The 23,695-nt window shown below is 41.9% G+C and overlaps 1 protein-coding gene across 1 annotated transcript in view; it reads right to left on the bottom strand.

Moving 5' to 3' along the window:
- Nucleotides 1–23,695, bottom strand: part of vstm2a (V-set and transmembrane domain containing 2A) — a 221,794-nt gene that overhangs the window by 59,650 nt on the left and 138,449 nt on the right. Inside the window, exon 3 of the mRNA XM_061922469.1 lies at nucleotides 20,761–20,805. Within this exon, the coding sequence (XP_061778453.1) occupies nucleotides 20,761–20,805 (45 nt within the window). The remainder of the gene's footprint in view (nucleotides 1–20,760; nucleotides 20,806–23,695) is intronic.

The following is a 23,695-nucleotide window of genomic DNA, read 5'->3' as shown; positions in this document are numbered from 1 at the left end:
CTGTTGAATCGCTTAAGCCGCTGAAATCCGAGTCTGAATCCGAGCTAATGTCGCTATATCTTGCTGTGCTATCCGTTTGTTTGTATTGGCATCACTGGATGACGTCACAGGAAAATGGACGGTGGCTTCACAGATAGCGAAAATCTGGCCTTTTTTCGGGATATTCCGGGATGGGTAAAATAAAAAAATAAAAAATTGAAAAATAAAATAAGCCACTGGGAACTGATTTTTATTGGTTTTAACCCTTCTGAAATTGTGATAATGTTCCCCTTTAAGCCTGGGTTGCCGGCATGAGAGACAAACTAGCTACCGAGCTAAAAGCCCCGGGCTATCAACCCGGTGACCGGCACTGCTCCCGACACATGGCCCGACCAAACCAGCTACCCTCACTCGTTCATCAGGGCCATTGTCTACAACCACAATTGTATCTCAGTAGTCCAACTGGGAACATGATTGTTAGTTACTGAGGAACGGACGAGTGATTGAGGCCCCCTTTATGCATATAATAACCTGCCTCTATTGTGATGATTGGCTGCATGGGAGGAAGGCATCATGAAATCAACTGCTATTGTGTGGCGTGACGCATCCTTGAAAGTCATATGTCAGTGAGCTACTTATAGTGACTGCCGCACCACATCTACTTGAGTTGGATCCCTTGAATGAAAAACATTCCATTTCCACCGCATATTTTCAATTTTGGATTTGGATTACAAACGGCACCAAGGTTACATTAACAGATGTTGTTTTTTTTTTTTTTACTGCGTGGCTGTTTGAAGGATGGAGACAGACTGTAAGATCAAATAAATAAATAAATAAAAACTGTCTCACATCCCCTTGGTGATTAAAGACTACGTTCTGGGCTCTCCCTGAATGCTTTCAGGATTGGGAAAGCCCACGGTCAAAGAGACAATTCCTCAGGGAAAAGGAAAATCATCTCCAAGCGACACAGGTGAATTACAAATCCCAGTGGGGCTTTGAGGACGAGATTAAATTGGCCGTCAGACATCCTCCGTTCAAGGGTAAGAACCACCATCCCTGCAGCCATGGCTCTCTTTGATTTTTGCGTGGAGAACTATTGCCAACGCACAAATTGCTTCAGTTATCACGTTCCGATGATGAAGGTTGTTATTATTTAAAAATGAACACCACGTTTCACCCCTCTAATCATGCGACATTCTGCTAAGGCTCTATTCTCACACACCTAAGTGTACCTCAAAGAACTGCTCACCCCAAAGTCCTCCACACGACACCTCCGCTCCCGACAGGCTAACCTCCTCCAACCTCCAAGGACAAAGCTACGAACTATGGGAGACCTGGATTTCTGCTCCGCTGCTCCCAGTCTGTGGAACGCTCTCCCTGACCACCTGAGGGCACCACAGACTGTGGATGCTTTTAAAAAAGGCTTAAAACCCTTCTTTTTTTTTTAAAACAGCCTTTTTATAGATATATGCATACTAGTTCTAGCTATGACTTGACTTGACTTTATTTATTCATGCTTGCAGTGGAGCCAAGGCCCCACTGAAAAAACAGCTGAACTTTACGATGGATATCAAACAAACAACTGGGCTGTTCTAGTTTTTATATTGTATTTATTTTTATCATATATATATAGATATATATATATATATATATATATATATATATACACACATATACACATCCAACACGCACGTAGGATTAACCGAAGGAGCGTTTAAAACCAAATGGAATAATCACAAGGCCTCCATTAGAAACCAGACTTTGCGGAATTCTACAGAACTCAGCAAACACATTTGGAACCTCAAAGACAATAATGTTGAATATTCTCTAACATGGCAAATTCTTGCATCAAGCACACCTTACAACAGTGGTAATAAAAGATGCACCCTATGCTTAAAAGAGAAACTGTTTATTATACATCATCCAGACCTGTCATCCCTCAACAAGCGCAGTGAAATCATTTCAACATGCCGCCACAGACGGAAACACCTCCTAGGTAACACATGAGCCGATCACCACACCCTACGCCTGCCTGTACCCACCCACTCTGTGCCCTATATAAACCATTGTATGTGAATGCTTCCATTAAAATCTCCTGATGATTGAGGGAACCCCTCATGAAACAGTTCTGTAGAGATGAAGTAGTCTTGTGATTTTTCCCACACCTACATATATATATATATATATATATATATATTGATCCATCCATCCATCCATCTATTTTCTACCGCTTATTCCCTTTGGGGTCGCGGGGGGCTCTGGTGCCTATCTCAGCTACAATCGGGCGAAAGGCGGTCTACACCCTGGACAAGTCGCTCATATATGTATATATGTATATATATATATTTTCTTTTTTAATACACTTTAGCACTTTGAGGTTGTTTGCTCAATGTAAAGTGCTTTTTACAAATAAAATCCATTATTATTATTATTTAATGATGCACAACTGCACAAAAATTTGGTTGTGCAGCATTCTCCCACTCGACTAAAAGGGAAATTTGACTTTTTTTCGAGAATGTTGCCCGCCATTAGGGCTGGGCGATATACCAAATATAGTTGATATATCGTGGGTTTGTCTCTGTGCGATATAAAAAAAGACTATATTGTGATATTGGAATATACATTCTCAGATTTGCTTTTAGCTGCGGGCATTACACTACAGGTTCTTCTCACTCTTTCTTGTCTCTCCTTCTCATAGACAGCAAGCACACCTTCTTACATACGTAACATACGTACACGCCCCCGCGGAGCAGAGAGGTAGCAGCATGGGTAACGTTAGCTGTGATGCTAGCGGAGCCATGCAAGTGGTAATACGAGAGAAAGAAGGTGCGAATCTGGTAACAAATGAAGGAAGAATTAATTCCCAAGAAAAACAGCAGGGGGTCCATCATCTGGCGGTGGTTTGGCTTGAAGTAGGAATATGTCGACATAGATAGACAGATGACATTAATGGTGCCTTCACAGAAGTGTAAGTTACCCATGCCTTGGGCACTAGTGCACCCCCATACCATCATGAAATGCTCAGTCATTCTCAAACAAGGATTGTGTGAAGGTCACCACTTTGTGAACTAATTGTCCAACAGTCTAAGAACAACATTTCTCAATGAGGTATTGCAAGGAATTTAAGGATTTCACCATCTAAGGTCTGTAAAAATCCTCAAAAGGTTCAGAGAATCTGGAGAAATCATGACCTTGGATCGCTCAGGCTGTATTTCATGTACTATGATTTTTCTCAAAACTTGACTGTGCAGCTTATAACCCAGTGCGCCTAATGTACGCAATATTTCTGGTTTTCCTTACTGACCTCGAAGCAATTTTATTAGGTACGTGGTGCAATGATAAGTGTGACCAGTAGATGGCAGTCAAACATAACATATATGTGTAGACTGCAATATGATTAAAGTAAACAACACAATTGTTAACATTCCATTGAAAAAATAAAACATTACACACGGCGCTCAAAAATGTTTTAGGACGACTGTGGTAAGCTTTGAAGCCGCACCGCTTGATGGATTGTACTGAGCTTCAACATACGAGTATTATTATGGTGTGTGTATAAGTTAAGACATTATCTGGCATTTTGTTTCGCAATAATATGCAAAAGAGACTTTTCTTACCTTTTGGTACCTGCTGATTTGTATTTGGGATCTGCATAAGTCATGAAAATTTGCGCACATTCGCCCTTGTAGTCCGTGTCGAAAACATAGTCGATATGTTATGTGACATTAATCCTCCGCTGTTGCCATTTCTAATACAAAGTAGTGTAAAGTTCTTACTTATATCTGTCTGTAAACTCGCCATTAAGCGCTAAAACATACCGGTGTTGTGAGTTTGCATTATTCACCCAAGGAACTTATAAGAAACGGCAGATCAACTGGTCTGAAAAGGGAGTCTATTTAAAGGCTAGAGTATACAAATGAGTTTTAAGGTGAGACTTAAATGCTTCTACTGAGGTGGCATCTCGAACTGTTACCGGGAGGGCATTCGAGAGTACTGGAGCCCGAACGGAAAACGCTCTATAGCCCGCAGACTTTTTTTGGGTTTTGGGGATCACTAATAAGCCGGAGTCCTTTGAACGCAGATTTCTTGCCGGGACATATGGTACAATACAATCGGCAAGATAGGATGGAGCTAGACCGTGTAGTATTTTATACGTAAGTAGTAAAACCTTAAAGTCACATCTTAAGTGCACAGGAAGCCAGTGCAGGTGAGCCAGTTCAGGCGTAATGTGATCAAACTTTCTTGTTCTTGTCAAAAGTCTAGCAGCCGCATTTTGTACCAACTGTAATCTTTTAATGCTAGACATGGGGAGACCCGAAAATAATACGTTTTGATCTGCCGTTTCTTTTCTTTTTCTTCTATGTCCCACTCTCCCTTGTGGAGGGGGTCCGGTCCGATCCGGTGGCCATGTACTGCTTGCCTGTGTATCGGCTGGGGACATCTCTGCGCTGCTGATCCGCCTCCGCTTGGGATGGTTTCCTGATGGCTCCACTGTGAACGGGACTCTCGCTGCTGTGTTGGATCCGCTTTAGACTGGACTCTCGCGACTGTGTTGGATCCATTGTGGATTGAACTTTCACAGTATCATGTTAGACCCGCTCGACATCCATTGCTTTCCTCCTCTCCGAGGTTCTCATAGTCATCATTGTCACCGACGTCCCACTGGGTGTGAGTTTTCCTTGCCCTTATGTGGGCCTACCGAGGATGTCGTAGTGGTTTTTGCAGCCCTTTGAGACACTAGTGATTTAGGGCTATATAAGTAAACATTGATTGATTATAGAGTTCCGGTCGGACGTTTTTTCATGTGAGACATTTCCTTGTTGTTGTTTCCTGGATGAGGAGATACTGCTACGTTATTGATTGAAGTAAAGTCTGAATGTCATTAAAACAATTAGTTCTATCTTTTGACACTTCTTCCCCTCCCGTCCTTGCACGCTACACCGCTACAACAAATATGACGTGGAGAAGATGCTGCCGAAGGTGAGCCACGTAAATAAGACCGCCCACAAAACGGCGCATCCTGAAGTGACTGTCAGAAAGCGGCTTGAAGATGATCTGTAAAACATAATCTATGCAACATTTTGACCAAAGAACTACCATTACATGTTATGTAGACCACAAGGAAGTGTTTTACATTTAGAAAAAAAACAACAATATGACTCCTTTAATGCGCCCTGTACATGAAAACAGATCGAAAATCGACCATTCATCAGCAGTGCACCTTATAATCCGGTGCGCCCTATGGTCCGGAAAATGTGCTACGGAAAGTGAGTGGACCTCTTCCTACTTGCAGGTTGCTCAAGTTCCCATTATTCACAGAGATTACAAGTTTCAAGTTATTTTTTGTTCAGTTCCAACTTTTATCTGGAGTCTTCCCTAGTACTATGTACGACTTCCCCCCGGGGTGATTCATTCTGTCTTGATTGGGGTTTGGCCTCGGGCATTTTGCCTCGCTGATTGCCTTTTTGTGTAATGGACCCCGAGGTGACGGATGAAATAAAGCTGTGTTTCTTACCTGCAAGAAAGTTTCAGGTTCACCATTAGTAGTGAGATGAATGTGTGAAAGGACCGGCTGTTGCAATTGTCTGGGCTTTTAAAGCGGAGCGCTGTTGTCACGTATCAATTGGAGCCACGTTTGCTTGAGTAAACATCACCGTTGATGCAACATCATTTTTACTCTTACTCGACTATTTTTGTGAAGAAAAAAACGCCATTTCACGCCTTTACATTGAGTTTGATCCCAATCGTGACATTAATTTATATCTTCATTACATTTATTATTAATTTATTGATTACTGGCTGCAAAGATGCATTCCTTTGGCCAGACTAGGGCTGGGCGATATGGCGTTTTTTTTAATATCGCAATATTTTCAGGCCATGCCGCGATACACAATATATATCTCGATATTTTGCCTTGAATGAACACTTGATACATATAATCACAGCAGTATGATGATTCTATGTGTCTACATTAAAACATTCTTCTTCATACTGCATTAATATATGCTCATTTTAAACTTTCATGCAGATCACAACTAAGTCAAATGCCCAAAACTGTAATTATTATTTTTAAGCAGTGGCACAAAAATTCATGTCATTTCAAAATAGAAAGTGCAAGATTTTTAAAACATTTTAAAACAATCTATTAGTGCACTTTTGTGCATGAGGTCACTAGGATGACACATCAAAACAACACTAATTTAAAGTGTACTTTTTGTACAGAACGTCACTACAATAGTTTAAAACAAATAAAGTGCACTTTTGTGCATGATGTCACACAATATATTTCTATAAGTGTCGAATAAAAATGAGCTGCATAATAGGAAATCAAATAGTGTATGTCCTTCGCTATGTGGTAGGTTACTGCGGACGTTATCTCCTTCTGTTGTGGACTATTTTTTTTCATACGGTGTTGATGTGGAAATGGTTGGTGTGGCACCGAACGGAAACGTTGACATGCGGAGTAAGCACTCTTCATTCTCTAGCAGGTGACTTTACAAATTATGCTACATATTAGCAGTAAGGCTACTTTTTGTAGCAACTTTTTTGCCCCACACTTGACCAATTACGGTTGTCTGTTCGACATATTCCAGCCTGAAGCCAAACCACCGCCAGGCGAAGGACCCCCTGCTGTTTTTCTTGGGAATTAATTATTTCTTCATTTGCTACCAGATTGATACCTTCTTTCTCTTGTATTACAGCTCGCACCACAGCTAATGTTACCCATGCCGCTACCTCTCTGCTACGCGAGGGCGTATACGTATGTGACGTGTGTTAGAAGGTGTACTTGTTTACATACATATATATATATATATATATATATATATATATATATATATATATATATATATTGTCATGATCCATATCTTGGATGATGGCATATTCTGGTTTTGGTTCTGTTTGTTATCACATTCTGTCTTGTACTTGTCTTCCTCAGTTCTTTTATGGCACTTCCTGGTTTGTGTCTGTTGTCCTAGCAACGCACTTGTTTCACCTGCCTTCCGTTTAATCACGCACACCTGCCTCCTGATTTATCTCCTTATTTAAGACCGCCTTTGTTGGAAATTAATTATTGGACTCTCGTTTGTTCCCACGCAACAGATGACGTGGCATTCCAGCATTGTGGTAACTATTAGCGCTCGATGAGCTTCCACGCTATTTTGTTTGTTCTTTTCCCTAGTTCTAACGCTAGCGCTTTCTGTTTTTCTAGCTTTCACGCTAGTTCTGTTGTTTTGTTTGTTAGTGCCTTCGTGCAAAGTGTTTTGTTTCCTAGTCTGTTTTATAGTGTTCTTTAGTGTGTAAATAAATCATTATCCTTACCCTCACGCTGTGTTCCATCTTCGCTGCACCCACGAGAGAACAACTCGTCACCACAATGCCACCCAGATATCACATATATCATATAAACTTATATAACTTATATAATATATGCAGTTCAGCTACATTTCTTGGTTTTCTGACATGGACTTGTTTCTTCAGCATTGTCCGAACATTTAAGTCAGGACTTTGGGAAGGCCATTCTAAAACCTTCACTCTAGCTTGATTTAGCCATTTCTTTACCACTTTTGATGTGTATTTGGAGTCCTCGTCCTGTTGAAACACCCAAGACCCAAACTTCGGGCTGATGATGTTAGGTTGTCTTGAAGAATTTGGAGGTAACCCTCCTTTTTCATTGTCCCAATTACTCTCCGTAAAGCACCAGTTCCATTGGCAGCAAAACCGGCCCATAGCATAATACAACCACCACCATGCTTGACGGTGGGATTGGTGCTCCTGGGATTAAATGCCTCACCTTTTCTTGTCCAAACCTATGTGTGGGTATTGTGGCCAAACAGCTCAATTTTTGTTTCATCTGACCACGTAACTTTCCTCCAGAAGGTCTTATCTTTGTCCATGTGATCAGCAGCAAACTTAAGACGATCCTTAAGGTGTCGCTTTTGGAGCAAGGGCTTCCTTCTTGTATGGTAGCCTCTCAGTCCATGGCGATGCAAAACACGCTTGACTGTGGACACTAACACCTGTGTTCCAGCAGCTTCCAATTGATTGCAGACCTGCTTTTTGATGGTTCTCGGTTGACTCTTGGTCATCCTGACCAATTTTCTCTCAGCAGCAGGTGCAGTGATGACGGGTGGGTGAGTCGTGAACACATAACAGCTGAAAACTAATTGGTAGTCATGGAAACTAAAATAAACCAGGGTGCGCAAAAACAGGAACTAATAGAGTCAAAACCAAAACAGAACATAACTAAACAGGACATGATCATAAAGACATGACAGTAAATAAAGTTTCTCAGTGTGAACATTAAACATCTTGTCTTTGCAGTCTATTCATTTGAATGTAAGCTGAAAAGGATTTGCAAATCATTGTATTCTGTTTTTATTTACGATTTACACAACGTGCCAACTTCACTGGTTTTGGGTTTTGTACAAACTCCGTTTCCATATGAGTTGGGAAGTTGTATTACATCCAGTTGAATGCACTACAAAGACAAATTATTTGATGTTCAAACTCATAAACTTGTTTTTTTTTTTTGCAAATAATAATTAACTTAGAATTTCATGGCTGCAACACGTGCCAAAGTAGTTGGGAAAGGGCATGTTCACCACTGTGTTACATCACATTTTCTTTTAACAATACTCAATAAACGTTTGGGAACTGAGGAAACTAATTGTTGAAGCTTTGAAAGTGGGATTCTTTACCATTCTTGCTTGGTGTACAGCTTAAGTTGTTGTCGTATTTTACGCTTCATAATGCGCCACACATTTTCGATGGGAGACATGTCTGGACTGCAGGCGGGCCAGGAAAGTACCCGCACTCTTTTACTACGAAGCAACGCTTTTGTAAGACGTAGCTTGGCATTGTTTTGCTGAAATAAGCAGGGGCGTCCATGATAACGTTGCTTAGATGACAACATATGTTGCTTCAAAACCTGTATGGACCATTCAGCATCAATGGTGCCTTCACAGATGTGTAAGTTACCCATGCCTTGGGCACTAATACACCCCCGTACCATCACAGATGCTGGCTTTTGAACTTTTTTCCTATAACAATCCGGATGGTTATTTTCCTCTTTGTTCCGGAGGACACCAAGTCCACAGTTTCCAAATATAATTTGAAATGTGGACTCGTCAGACCACAGAACACGTTTCCACTTTGCATCAGTCCATTTTAGATGAGCTCAGGCCCAGCGAAGCCGGCGGTGTACATGGGTGTTGTTGATAAATGGCTTTCGCTTTGCATAGTAGAGTTTTAACTTGCACTTACAGATGTAGCGACCAACTGTAGTTACTGACAGTGGTTTTATGAAGTGTTCCTGAGCCCACGTAGTGATATCTTTTACACACTGATGTCGGTTTTTGATGCAGTACCGCCTGAGGGATCAAAGGTCCGTAATATCATCGCTTACGTGCAGTGATTTCTCCAGATTCTCTGAACCTTTTGATGATTTTAGAGACCGTAGATGGTAAAATCCCTAAATTCCTTACAATAGCTCATTGAGAAATGTTGTTCTAAAACTGTTCAACAATTTGCTTACAAAGTGGTGACCCTCACCCCATCCTTGTTTGTGAATTACTTAGCATTTCACGGAAGCTGCTTTTATACCCAATCATGGCACTCAACTGTTCCCAATTAGCCTGCACACCTGTGGGATGTTACATACAAGTGTTAGATGAGCATTCCTCAACTTTATCAGTATTTATTGCCACCTTTCTCAACTTCTTTGTCACGTGTTGCTGGCATCAAATTCTAAAGTTAATGATTATTTGCACACAAAAAAAAAAAAATGTTTATCAGTTAAAACATCAAATATGTTGTCTTTGTAGCATATTCAACTGAATATTGGTTGAAAATGATTTGCAAATCATTGTATTCCGTTTATATTTACATCGAACACAATTTCCCAACTCATAAGGAAACAGGGTTTGTAATTGGATGACTACTTTTTACTTTTACTTAAGTCATATTACTAAGTTTACGAACAGTATTCTTACTTGAGTGCAACTTTTGGCTCCTCTAACCATTTGTGGCTATCATAGATGGTCTGATCCGTCAGCAAATATTAAAAGGTTGGATATTTGAACCTTGGGCAAAACGCTTCACTTCAAGGGTTCGGCCCCTTTATTTTTATTCCACACAGGGATGTGAACCCTGGCGGTCCGCATGAGAGGCGAGCGTGCTCACCACCGAGCTAACTCATAAATGTGGATGAACGTTCTTGGCGGGTAGTCGACGTGAATCGTCAGCCGCGTGTCGATTTCTGTTATCGCAGCGTGGCGCGTTACCTCCTGGCAGTGGATAATCAATAAAGTTCTTTGTTTTGAAATGGAGCGGTCTGATTCATAAAAGTGCGAGTCACACGTTGGAAAAACACTAAGCAAGCCTAGGAGTTCAGACTAAAGCCGACTGGAATAACGTGGTCAGTTTGTGCAGTAAAAATCGTACCGACATCCCACAAATGACAATGTGAGGACATGCATGACACAGTGATACGGCAAAACGCTGTCCGGTTGAAATTAATTATCCTGATCATTTTGAATCAAACTCAGCTGTACTGAGAGCACTTTACAGTATTTTCCGGACTATAAGGCACCATCCATCCATCCATCCATCCATCATCTTCCGCTTATCCGAGGTCGGGTCGCGGGGGCAGCAGCCTAAGCAGGGAAGCCCAGACTTCCCTATCTCCAGCCACTTCGTCTAGCTCTTCCCGGGGGATCCCGAGGTGTTCCCAGGCCAGCCGGGAGACATAGTCTTCCCAACGTGTCCTGGGTCTTCCCCGTGGCCTCCTGCCGACTGGACGTGCCCTAAACACCTCCCTAGGGAGGCGTTCGGGTGGCATCCTGACCAGATGCCCGAGCCACCTCATCTGGCTCCTCTCGATGTGGAGAAGCAGCGGCTTTACTTTGAGTTCCTCCCGGATGGCAGAGCTTCTCACCCTATCTCTAAGGGAGAGCCCCGCCACACGGCGGAGGAAACTCATTTCGGCCGCTTGTACCCGTCATCTTATCCTTTCGGTCATGACCCAAAGCTCATGACCATAGGTGAGGATGGGAACGTAGATCGACCGGTAAATTGAGAGCTTTGCCTTCCGGCTTAGCTCCTTCTTCCCCACAACGGATCGATACAACGTTCGCATTACTGAAGACGCCGCACCGATCCGCCTGTCGATCTCACGATCCACTCTTCCCCCACTCGTGAACAATACTCCCAGGTACTTGAACTCCTCCACTTGGGGCAGGGTCTCCTCCCCAACCCGGAGATGGCACTCCACCCTTTTCCGGGCGAGAACCATGGACTCGGACTTGGAGGTGCTGATTCTCATTCCGGTCGCTTCACACTCGGCTGCGAACCGATCCAGTGAGAGCTGAAAATGCCGGCCAGATGAAGCCATCAGGACCACATCATCTGCAAAAAGCAGAGACCTAATCCCGCGGCCACCAAACCGGAACCCCTCAACGCCTTGACTGCGCCTAGAGATTCTGTCCATAAAAGTTATGAACAGAATCGGTGACAAAGGACAGCCTTGGCGGAGTCCAACCCTCACTGGAAACGTGTCCGACTTACTGCCAGCAATGCGGACCAAGCTCTGACACTGATCATACAGGGAGCGGACCGCCACAATAAGACAGTCCGGTACCCCATACTCTCTGAGCACTCCCCACAGGACTTCCCGAGGGACACGGTCGAATGCCTTCTCCAAGTCCACAAAGCACATGTAGACTGGTTGGGCAAACTCCCATGCACCCTCAAGAACCCTGCCGAGAGTAAAGAGCTGGTCCACAGTTCCACGACCAGGACGAAAACCACACTGTTCCTCCTGGATCCGAGGTTCAACTATCCGGCGTAGCCTCCTCTCCAGTACACCTGAATAAACCTTACCGGGAAGGCTGAGGAGTGTGATCCCACGATAGTTGGAACACACCCTCCGGTCCCCCTTCTTAAAGAGAGGGACCACCACCCCGGTCTGGCACACTAAAAATAATTTCATTTTCAAAAAAAATCCTTATAAACCGGTGCGCCTAATGTACGTATCAATTGAGGTTGTGCTTACCGACCTCCAAGCAATTTTATTTGGTACATGGTGTAATGATAAGTTTGAACGGCAGATGGCGATCATACATAAGAGATACGTGTGCACTGCAAGATGAAACAAAACGCTGACTCAATTTAAGATATTCGGACCTCATCCAAATTTACATTCCTGCACGCGCTCTGAGGTCCGAGAACCAGTTCCAGCTCGTGGTGCCCAAGACCAGGGGAGACAGGGCCTTCTCTGTGGTCGGCCCTAAGTTCTGGAACACTCTGCCCCTCCATGTGTCATAACTAGGCTTGGACATGGATTGTTTCTTCGATGCAGATGAGGATCAACACGAGCGAGGCGTGGACGTGAGTACATAGTTGTTTATTTAAAACTATAATAAAACATAAACAAACCAAGGGCGCTCACAAGGAGGTACAGACACTTGGCTACGAACAAACAAAAGACTAGTATAAATGCAAAACTACAAACATTAAACAAAAACACTTGCTCGATTGGCATGAATAATAATAAACTATAAACTAAACTAGCACATGGCATAGATACAAAAACTTACACGGCATGGAACTATGGAGGAGGGCATGAAGGAGGTGCAGCATGGGTAGCGTGTGTGCGAGTCTGAAGATCCCAGAATGATGAACAGAAAGAAAATTACAGGAACAGGTGTGGGACTGAGGGCAGGGGCTTGACAAGGTGGGAACTAATGCGTTGGCATGGAAACAAACAAAACCAGGAAGTGAAAAATGTGACTGAATGTCCAAAAACTAGACATAGCATGACCAAAACCAAAACATAACCTACAGGCGTGACACCATGTTCAAACTGCTTCCACAGTGGAGTGTTTTAAGTCTCGTCACTTTTATTCTTTGGCTCTTAACACTACGTGAGTTGTGTGGTCTTCTGTCCTCTGTTGTCCTCTGTGTTTTTTATACACATTGATTTCTATTTTACTGTTTTAATTGATTTTACCCTTTAAAATAGTTTTGAATCATATTTGGTTTTATATATTTTTTTTATATTGGTTTTGTATTTATTAAGGTAGAAAAGCGCTATACAAGTACAACCCATTTATTTATTTATTTTTTGTTTTTATTCAGTCATTGGTGGAGCATAATATTGTTTTTTTAATATTGTTTTTAACATGGCTGTGCAGCACTTTGGAAACGTTATTGTTGTTTAAATGCGCTATATAAATAAAGTGGATTGGATTGGATTGAATAGATTGTATTTTACATCTTCTCAGCCGTTTAAATTTGGTGTGATGGATAGCAAGTTATGAACGAAGTGTCGGGCAGCTGAGGGAACTCTTGTTCATTTATTGTGGGAATGTCAGAGAATAAAAGAGTTATGGTTGAAAACAACAAAAGAAGCAATCACATTCCTAAATATAAACATCCCAATGACATTGCAAACTTGTATTCTTGGGGATCTCCATTAAATTAGTAACGTGTCATCAAAGAGTAAAAATGCATTTCTTTCAATATGCATACTAACAAAACGGGTAATATTAAAAAAAAAAGGATAAATGTTGATGGTCCAACTCACAAAATACACAAGCTATGGAGATGATATCAGTAGAAAATACTGCATTTAGTTTAGATAATAATGAGTCATATATTGGAATATGGGATCCATTAGGACTGGCAACAATTGCGAGCTAATAAAAAAACCAAACCCCAAAACTCAAAACTGTGCTCTAGCGCCCCCTAGGAATACAACACAGACAAACTACTCCTAGGAAGAAAACACAGACAAAACTGCTTGTAACTTCCGGTAGGAATGTCAGAGAGACATGAAACAAAAACCACTATGTAGGTCTGACTTAGACCTACATTTGAATAATTAACATACTTTGGCAAAAATCAACAGGAAGCTTGATATTTTCACTTCAATACAACAACTGCATTACTTTCACAATGCATTAAATAGTGGCACCAAGGCATCTTCGACCGTGGGGCTTGGGGGCAGCAGCCCAAGGCGCGCTCGCACCTTCGCACCCTAATTTGACCCCCTTAACATGCTTCAAAACTCACCACATTTGACACACACATCGGTATGGAGCGGCAGACCAACTTATTAAGCAACCAAACCCCACAAATGAAAATTGCGCGCTAGCGCCCCCTAGGAAGAGACAAAAAACAGACTGCTTGTAACTTCCGTTAGGAATGTCGTAGAGACATTAAAAAAAAAACCTCTATGTAGGTCTGACTTAGACCTACATTTAATAGAACACTTCTATACCTAAAATCAACAGGAAGTTGACAAAAACCCCTTCAAAACAAAATTTTTGCAAAAAATGCCTTTTCTGCCTCTGTGAACTGATATTTGACCCCTGTAAAATGCTTTAAAGTGCCAGTTAAAGCTATACTATGCCAAGCGAAAACCATTTATCAACAACATCCAGAAACGCCAATCTGTAATTTGACCCCCTTAACATGCTTCAAAACTCACCAAATTTTACACACACATCAGGACTGGTGAAAATTGCCATCCAATAAAAAACCAAACCCCAAAAATGAAAATTGTGCTCTAGCTCCCCCTAGGAAAAAAAACTGACAAAACTGCTTGTAAATTCTGTTAGGAATGTCGTAGAGTGATGAAACAAAAACTTCTATGTAGGTCTGACTAAGATCGGGACTCGGGACACGGCGGCAGCGGCCAAAGGCGGACCCGACCAACGCTGCTTGCAGCTTTAATTGACATTTGTTTTTTGTATTAAATGAAGTCTAAGCTTCCCTGCTTAGGCTGCTGCCCCCGTGACCCGACCTCGGATAAGCGGAAGAAGATGGATGGATGGATTAAATGAACCAAATTATGACTTATTATATCTTTGTGTAAAATATTGGACACAGTGTGTTGTCAAGCTTATGAGATGCGATGCATTGCTCATTTTTTTTTAATTGACATTTTTAATGATAATATCAATGAGGGATTTTTAATCACTGCTATTTTGAAATTGTTACTGATATTGATAATAATCATTTTTGTTTCACTACTTTTAGATTGTATCGGGTCATGTTTTTTGTGTCCTCAATTGCTCTGTTTATTGCTATTCGGAATGTTGCTGGGTCGGGTTTGGTTTTGGAATTTGATTGCATTATTATGTATTGTTTTGTTGGATTGATTAATAAATCAAAAAAAAAAAAAGATGAAACAAAACGCCAGACAATCTGTCTTACCTTATACACACACCATAATAATACTTGTGTGTTGAAGCACAGTACAATCCATCCTTCATAGCTTACCAAAGTCGGACTAATAGAATTTCATCAATTTCTGTGCGCCGCGTGTAATGTTCTATACTTTCAATGGAACATATAACATTTTGGTGTTGTTTACTTGAGTCTACACATATCTCTTATGTGCGACTGCCATCTACTGTTCACACTTACCATTATACCATGTACCAAATAAAATAGCTTTGAGGTTAGTAAGCACAACCAAAATTATTCCGGGTTATAAGGTTTCAAAACCTTATTGTCCAGAAAATACGGTACATGTTATGTAGACCACAAGGAAGTGTTTAAATGTAAACAAAATCATGATATGACCACCTTTAATGTGCCTTATAATCCGGTCCGCCCTATGTTTCGAAAACTAAGGTAAATGTTCTGACTTTATGACGCCGATTCCATTAGTGAGATCGGCCAAAAAAACCCATCAAATGTATTTATTGGAAAGTGTACATAAAATAGGTCACTCTATTTGGGCATCAATTCAATACCATGTACAGTAGTTACCGGGGCAGTATTGGCAACACCGATACTGATATCAATACTTTTTACTTAAAAATATTCAAGATCACTAAATGATTTTTGCTTTTCAAATTTTTTTCATCATAATTGGAAAAAAAAGACAGGTCGGCAATGCGACCATATGAAGACAATTTTTGAATTAGCTCCCTATTTTCTTTTATTAAATACAATTGTATCATCAAAATAAAATGAAAAGTACTTTATGAGTAACCAAAAGTAAAAACGACTATCTATTAAGCCTTTAAATCCTTTTATTATTATTTTTTACCTTCAAAGTCTTCCGAGGTCGAGGGAATTAGTCCCCGAGTGGGCAAAGAAAATCACAACATAAAAATCGAATCAGTCTACACTGTAAAATGTTGTTTTTTCCTTTTTTTTCCACACATATTGTAAACGGAAAAAAAACTGCACCAACGTTATCTTTACTGAAAAATTATATTGACTGATTATATGATATATATATATATATATATATATATATTACCAAGTAAACGCCTCTTCCTAATAACAGCCCATGTATAGCGGTACACCACAACTGATGGACGGGAATACTTTAAGGGGGAAGAAGAACAGAAAGTTTGACTTAAACTTCAAGCTAGCGGTTGTGAAGTATGCGGAGCAGAATTCTGGTTTGGCAGCGGCCAGGCAGTTTAACGTTGACCCAAAGCATGTACGTGAATGGAAACGAAAAAAGGTAGAACTATTATCTCAATCGACAATCGATTGAAAACAGGCTGTGAATGACTGAGCATTTCATGGAAGCTGCTTTTATACCCAATCATGGCACCCACCTGTTCCCAATTAGCCCGTTCACCTGTCAGATGTTCCAAATAAGTGATTGATGAGCATTCCTCAACTTTCTCACTCTTTTTTGCCACTTGTGCCGGCTTTTTTGAATCACGTCGCAGGCATCCAATTCCAAATGGGCTAATATTTGCAAAAAATAACAAAGTTTTGCAGTTCGAACATTAAATATCTTGTCTTTGCAGTCTATTCAATTGATTATAGGCTGAAAAGGATTTGCAAATCATTGTATTCTGTTTTTATTTACAATTCACACAATGTGCCAACTTCCCTGGTTTTGGGTTTTGTACATTTTGACAGAATAAGGCAGAGGATCTGGTAAATCTTAAAACTCCACAAGTATCTTTGCCTCCTGCTGAGACACCGATGAATAACTCGGTTGCTCCTGCTTAACTCCAGAAGAACAACTTTGACACACGCAAGAGGGAGGCTGTATGTGTTCTGACCACTTGGAAAGTCTTATGGCTCGGCGCCTGGCAAGGATTTAGTGCAGAGCTAAGACTCTGGTAAGCCTTACAAATTCCTCCCTGCACAGCACACGGCCATTGACTGATATACAGTCCGTTTATGTATTAAGTTTCTCTGCATGGATGTTGGTGGGAGAATATTAAAGGCCATGGAAAGAAGATGCAGTGAAACCTCGATTTGTAAATGCCTCTATTTGCGTCCTTTCCGGTTTATGAACGTTTAAATCGTGCCAAATATGCCTCTGTCCCCTTCACCATGAATTGATTTACGTGGACCCCGACTTCAACGAGTTGAAAAACTTATTCGGGTGATACCATTTAGTGGTCAATGGTACGGAATATGTACTGTACTGTGCAATCTACTAATAAAAGTCTCAATCAGATCAATCAATCAAAGTCTTCATCTATTCAAGCACACAGGCTGAGAGATTGATCAGATTTGGTAAGAACACTTGATGACAAAGCCCAAACTGTTAATGCTTTAGTCCAGTGGTCCCTAACCACCGGTCCGACGACTGTTACTGGTCCGTGACCCAATTGCTGCCAGACCTAACAGAAACATTACAATATTTTCCGGACCGTGGGGCGCCTCGGATTATAAGGCGCAGTGCCTTATTGTCCATCTTGTTCACCCCCCGGGAGATGAGGGGAGCAGTGAGCAGCAGCGGTGCCACGCCAGGGAATCATTTTTGGTGATTTAACCGCCAATTACAACCCTTAATGCTGAGTGCCAAGTAGGGAGACAATGGGTCCCATTTTTATAGTCTTTTGTTTGACTCGGCCAGGGTTTGAACTCACAACCTACTGATCCCAGGGCGGACACTCTAACCACTAGGCCACTGAGTAGGTGGTAGTAGATTTTATTTCTAAATGGAAAACACTTCCTTGTGGTCTACACAACATGTATTGGTGGTTATTTGGTCAAAAGGTTTCATAGATTATGTTTTACAGATCATCTTCAAACCACTATCTGACAGTCGCTTCCGGATGCATAGTTTAGTCTGCGGTCTTATTTATGTGGCTGACCTTCGGCAGCGTCTTCTCCCCGTCATCTTTGTTGTAGCGGTGTAGCGTGCAAGGACGGGAGTGGAAGAAATGTCAAAAGATGGAGCTAACTTTTTTTATATAAAAATTCTGACTTTACTTCAATCAAAAACGGAGCAACATCTCCTTATCCGGAAAGAACAACAAGGCCGGAAATGTGTCCCGTTAAAACCGTCTGTGGAAGCGATTCAGATGTTATTAGACAAATTTACTAGGATAATTCTGGAAAATCCCTTATCTGCTTATTGTGTTACTAGTGTTTTAGTGAGATTATAAAGCCATACCTGAAAGTCAGTGTCTCAGAGAAGCCAATGGAGGAGCCAAGATCACAGCTGCCTTTTTGACAGCTGCAGGAGGAGGTCGCATCATCCACTCAAGTCTCTGGTAAGAGCCGACTTAATACCACCATTTTCCCACGTTCGCTTGACCGCTCTGTGTTGAAGCTTCACAACAAACAAAGAAACACCGGCTGTGTTTCGGTGGGTCAAACCACCGCTTTCCACCAACAGCATTCTTCTTTATAGTCTCCATTATTAATTGAACAAATTGCAAAATATTTCAGCAACACAGATGTCCAAATTACTGTGTAATTATGCGATGAAAATAGACGACTTTTAGCCTTAAGTGGTGCAGGGCTAATACGTCCGCTACACGCATCATCATTCCGCGACGTTTTCAACAAGAATCTCAGCGGGAAATTAAAAATTGCAATTTAGTAAACTAAACCGGCCGTATTGGCATGTGTTGCAATGTTAATATTTCATCATTGATATATAAACTATCAGACTGCGTGGTCGGTAGTAGTGGGTTTCAGTAGGCCTTTAAAGGAAGACGTCTTGGTTCCTCCTCGCATAACCAACTTTTTGCCAGTTTTTTATCCGTCGGACACACTTTGAAATAATCCCAAACCATAGACATGGTGTTGTGAGTCACCGAGCGAGCTGGCTTGTTAGCCATGGCTACAGCACCGGCAACAACACACTCTTGTTGTTGTTATGCTGCACTCGCGGCGGTTTGATGAGGTCATCAAGCGTCGCCAGTGAAACCTCTCATGCTGCAGTCGTCAACTCCTGTGTTATGTGCGGGAGAGCGGAGAGGGGAGGTTCCCTATTTCCGCGTTTTACCGTACAGCGGCCTTTTAAAAAGTCATTCATTTTATAAAGATTACAGTTGGTACAAAATGCGGCTGCTAGACTTTTGACAAGAACAAGAAAGTTTGATCATGTTAGGCCTTTACTGACTCACCTGCACTGGCTTCCTGTGCACTTAAGATGTGACTTTAAGGTTTTACTACTTACGTATAAAATACTACACGGTCTAGCTCCAGCCTATCTTGCCGACTGTATTGTACCATATGTCCCGGCAAGAAATCTGCGTTCAAAAGACTCCAGCTTATTAGTGATTCCTAGAGCCAAAAAAAGTCTGCGGGCTATAGAGCGTTTTCCGTTCGGGCTCCAGTACTCTGGAATGCCCTCCCGGTAACAGTTCGAGATGCTACCTCAGTAGAAGCATTTAAGTCACACCTTAAAACTCATCTGTATACTCTAGCCTTTAAATAGACCTCCTTTTTAGACCAGTTGATCTGCCGCTTCTTTTCTTTCTCCCATGTGGATGAAGTACTGGCTGTCCAGAGTCGAGACCCAGGATGGACCGCTCGTCGGGACCCAGGATGGACCGCTCGCCTGTATCGGTTGGGGACATCTCTACACTGCTGATCCGCCTCCGCTTGAGATGGTCTCCTGTGGACGGGACTCTCGCTGCTGTCTTGGATCCGCTTGAACTGAACTCTCGCGGCTGTGTTGGAGCCACTATGGATTGAACTTTCACAGTATCATGTTAGACCCGCTCGACATCCATTGCTTTCGGTCCCCTAGAGGGGGGGGTTGCCCACATCTGAGGTCCTCTCCAAGGTTTCTCATAGTCAGCATTGTCACTGGCATCCCACTGGATGTGAATTCTCCCTGCCCACTGGGTGTGAGTTTTCCTTGCCCTTTTGTGGGTTCTTCCGAGGATGTTGTAGTCGTAATGATTTGTGCAGTCCTTTGAGACATTTGTGATTTGGGGCTATATAAATAAACATTGATTGATTGATTGACATTTTGAAACCAATACTGATCATTTCCGATATTACATTTTAAAGCATTTATTATAAATAGAATTGTCAAATATTGCACATTTTTGGCAACTGTGATGGCAAGCGGGAATCGGTCTAATGTTTGCTCAGCAGATAACTCTTCATTCTCAGCAACAATGTCGACGGCAGAAGGCAAAACGGGTCTTTTCCGAAACTGGATTCTATTGGTAATATGTTGTAATGACATGTCAAAACAAAGAACACACCAACATGTTGCCTTTTGTGTACAGCACTGCACTCCTCAGCTGTAATAATTGCATTAATTGGCACTTTACACTGTTTTTCTGGTATTATATGACACCCTGTTGGCGCACATTACGCAGCCTCTGTTTACCACAGTAGTACTTCCTAAGTTTGACTGAATTGGTATGCTTCCTGCAACCTGCCATCTACCCAATTATTATTAAAAAATAAAGGGGGCGGGAAAAAAAAAAAAAAAAAAAAGCATATCTAAATTACTCCAACTTTCTGTCAATTACCGCTGTGGATGAAAATTTAAATTTTCAGAAGTCATCGCTTCAGGGTTTTAGGACTTACACTTATTTTTGTCCCCTCGTCATCGGGCTCGGCGGTTATCTCCATCTGGAAAAAAAAGAAAAGAAATAAAGATGATTAAGGGCATGAATGACGTGCTGTGCGTGACAATTTTTTTCCGGTCTGGGTTTTGTTATTTACATAGTGGCTGGAAATGTTAAAGTTAAAGTACCAACGAGTGTCACACACACACTAGGTGTGGTGAAATTCGTCCTCTGCATTTGACCAATCCCCTTGATCACCGCCTGGGAAGTGAGGGGGGCAGTGGGCAGCAGCGTTGCCACGCCCGGGAATCATTTATGGTGATTTAACCCCCAACTCAAACTATTGATGGTGAGTGGCAAGCAGGGAGGCAATGGGTCCCATTTTTTTATAGTCTGTCACATTTGAAGCGCATTGTGATGCGCGAAAATGTCACCTCCAGATGCAACAGGACCAGACAGGTACGATAGCAGGTGAGAGCTGGATTTAATATAAAAAATGATAAAAGAACCCTTGGCAAAAAGCAAAGAAACGGCGTGTCTATGCACGGGAAGCTAAATGCTAATAGTTAGCAGGCTTCGAGTACAGAGTTCAAGAGAAACGACGCGACTTAGCAGGGTAAATACAAAGCAGAATATTAAATGTGACTGTTGCTTACCGCAAACTATGAGCCAAGAATGAACTGAGGTAGATGGCAGGCTTAAATACTAAAGTAAACAATTGCCAACAGGTGTGCGTCAAAAAGCATAGTAGGTGGAACAAATGAGAAACCATGGAAACGGGATAAAACAGGAAGTGCAAAACTCAGAAAAGGAAGAGTCCGAAAATAATTAGAAAACACCAAAAAGGACTCAAAAGACAGACTAAAGATGTGATCCGGGAACCGGATCACAACAGTCTTTGGTATGACTCGGCCGGGGTTTGAACTCACAACATACCGATCTCAGGGTGGACACTGGGCGACTGAGTAGGAAGCGGATAAAGCAGCAGCTATTGATGAGTCGTTTGATTTGATAAGCCTCGTGTCCACACCTGGAAGATGCGAGATTATATTACGAAATAATGTAAGGATTTACAGTGAAATCTCAAATTTCCAATGCCTTTGTTTGAACCTTAACACACCGCCATCAAGGGCTGACACTTTGATGACATAATTTTCCGTACAAACCATTTCGCAGAGTTTCGATTAATTTCCACAACGGTCGTACCTTGCGATCAACTTGTGTGATCGGAAATGCTTTAAACCAGAAGTGTCAAACTCGTTTTAGCTCAGGGGCCGCATGGAGGAAAATCTATTCCCAAGTGGGCCGGAAGGGTAAAATCATGGCATGACAACTTAAAAATAAAGACAACTCCAGGTTGTTTTCTTTGTTTTATTTTGGCCAAAAGTAGAACAAGCACAGTCTGAAAATGTACAAATCCCGGATAATCCTCTGAACAAAACACTTCCGGTTTGTTGAAAATTCTGAGGCAATTGGTGCAGTTTGAGAAACAAAATGAGCATAAACTTTGTCTCAGTGTATCTACAAAGCCAGGATACAACTTTAAGTCAAAGTCTTTCTGGGATTGAACTAAAAACACAACATGTAAACTCTTCGCGGTGTCTTGGCTGGGTGAGCAGGTGTCGGACACCTCAGTCACCTTGGACGTATCCTCGCTCATCCATGCGGACTGGACACTGGCCGAGAGTGGAGTCGGCTGTCCTGGTTGCTTTGTTGGGTCTGCTCCTGTCTCTGGCCATGCTCCCTCCACCCCAGCGGACGATGGCGTGGAACACCGCAGAGGCCACCACAGTGGATATGTTTCTTTTACTTTTTATTCATAGCTGTATGTAGAAGTGTCTGGTTGTATCTGCTGCTTTAATGTCTTTAATGTCCTCTGTGTTCTTTGATGTTTCCCTTTTACACACATGTAAGAGGGATGTGTACTATGGCTATGAGTTGTTGTTTTTTTCCCTTGGCCTCAGTCTGCACACCCTCTCCAAGGCCCAGGCTAAGACCAATTTTTTAATTTTATCTTCTATTTTTTTCTCCCCCCCCTTGTTTACCTGTATCTCATCTTTTTTTGTAAGGGGCGCTGGAAGCCGGCAGACCCGTCAGCGATCCTGTTCTGTCTCCCTTTAATATTTGTCTGATCTTGAATGGGATTGTGCTGAAAATTGTAATTTTCCTGAAGAAACTCTCCTGACGGAATAAATAAAGTACTATTTAATCCAATCTAAAATACCTCCTTTGTCATGTCCACGTATAAATCCATTGTTAACTCAACAAACTGTAATAAATGTAGGTAAAAACTATTCAAAAGGGTTAAGTTCTATTTTCTCGTGTTTGACAGAAACATTTTGGGGCAACGAGGGTGCCAAATGATGATGTGTTCGAAGCAGAAGACAAAAAACGGCAGATTTTAGGTTTCATGTGGGTCGAGGAGGAGGAACCACAGTCACCCTTTATTGTGTACCGTGCTTGCCTAACAGAATTGCTATTGTGACATCCAGTGGACACATATAGAACAGCAGTTTATTTCGTTAAAAAAGCAGCTCATTTTAATATTTGGCAAATTCATCATGCGGGCCGGATAAAACCTGTTCGACACCCCTGCTTTAAACGCATCCACACTCGAACAGTTTCGCCATGTAGCCACAGGTAGCTTAGAACTGGCGTTTTAGCTAGTTAGCCTTTGGTTGGTTGCCTCTTCAGTTTGCGGGTTTAATCAACGAAGGGGGCTTTGTTCCGCAGTAGGGTTGTAGGGTATACCGGTACTAGTATAGTAAGGCGATACTAATTAATCATATTCGCTACTATACCTCATTGCTGGTTTTACCAGCAGAGGAGCATGTTCGGCAGCGCATAATCACAGACTATTTACAAGCAGACAGCGTGTAGACAGAAAAAGGAGTACAGGCGCATATTGGCTTAAAAACTAAAGATAAAGATGAAGTTATAACACTGGAAGGCCC

The sequence above is a fragment of the Nerophis ophidion genome, linkage group LG15, assembly GCF_033978795.1.
Source record: "Nerophis ophidion isolate RoL-2023_Sa linkage group LG15, RoL_Noph_v1.0, whole genome shotgun sequence".
Taxonomy (NCBI): Eukaryota; Metazoa; Chordata; class Actinopteri; order Syngnathiformes; family Syngnathidae; genus Nerophis; species Nerophis ophidion.
The sequence above is the reverse complement of the archived record's forward strand: the minus strand, read 5'-3'. Positions and strand labels throughout refer to the sequence as shown.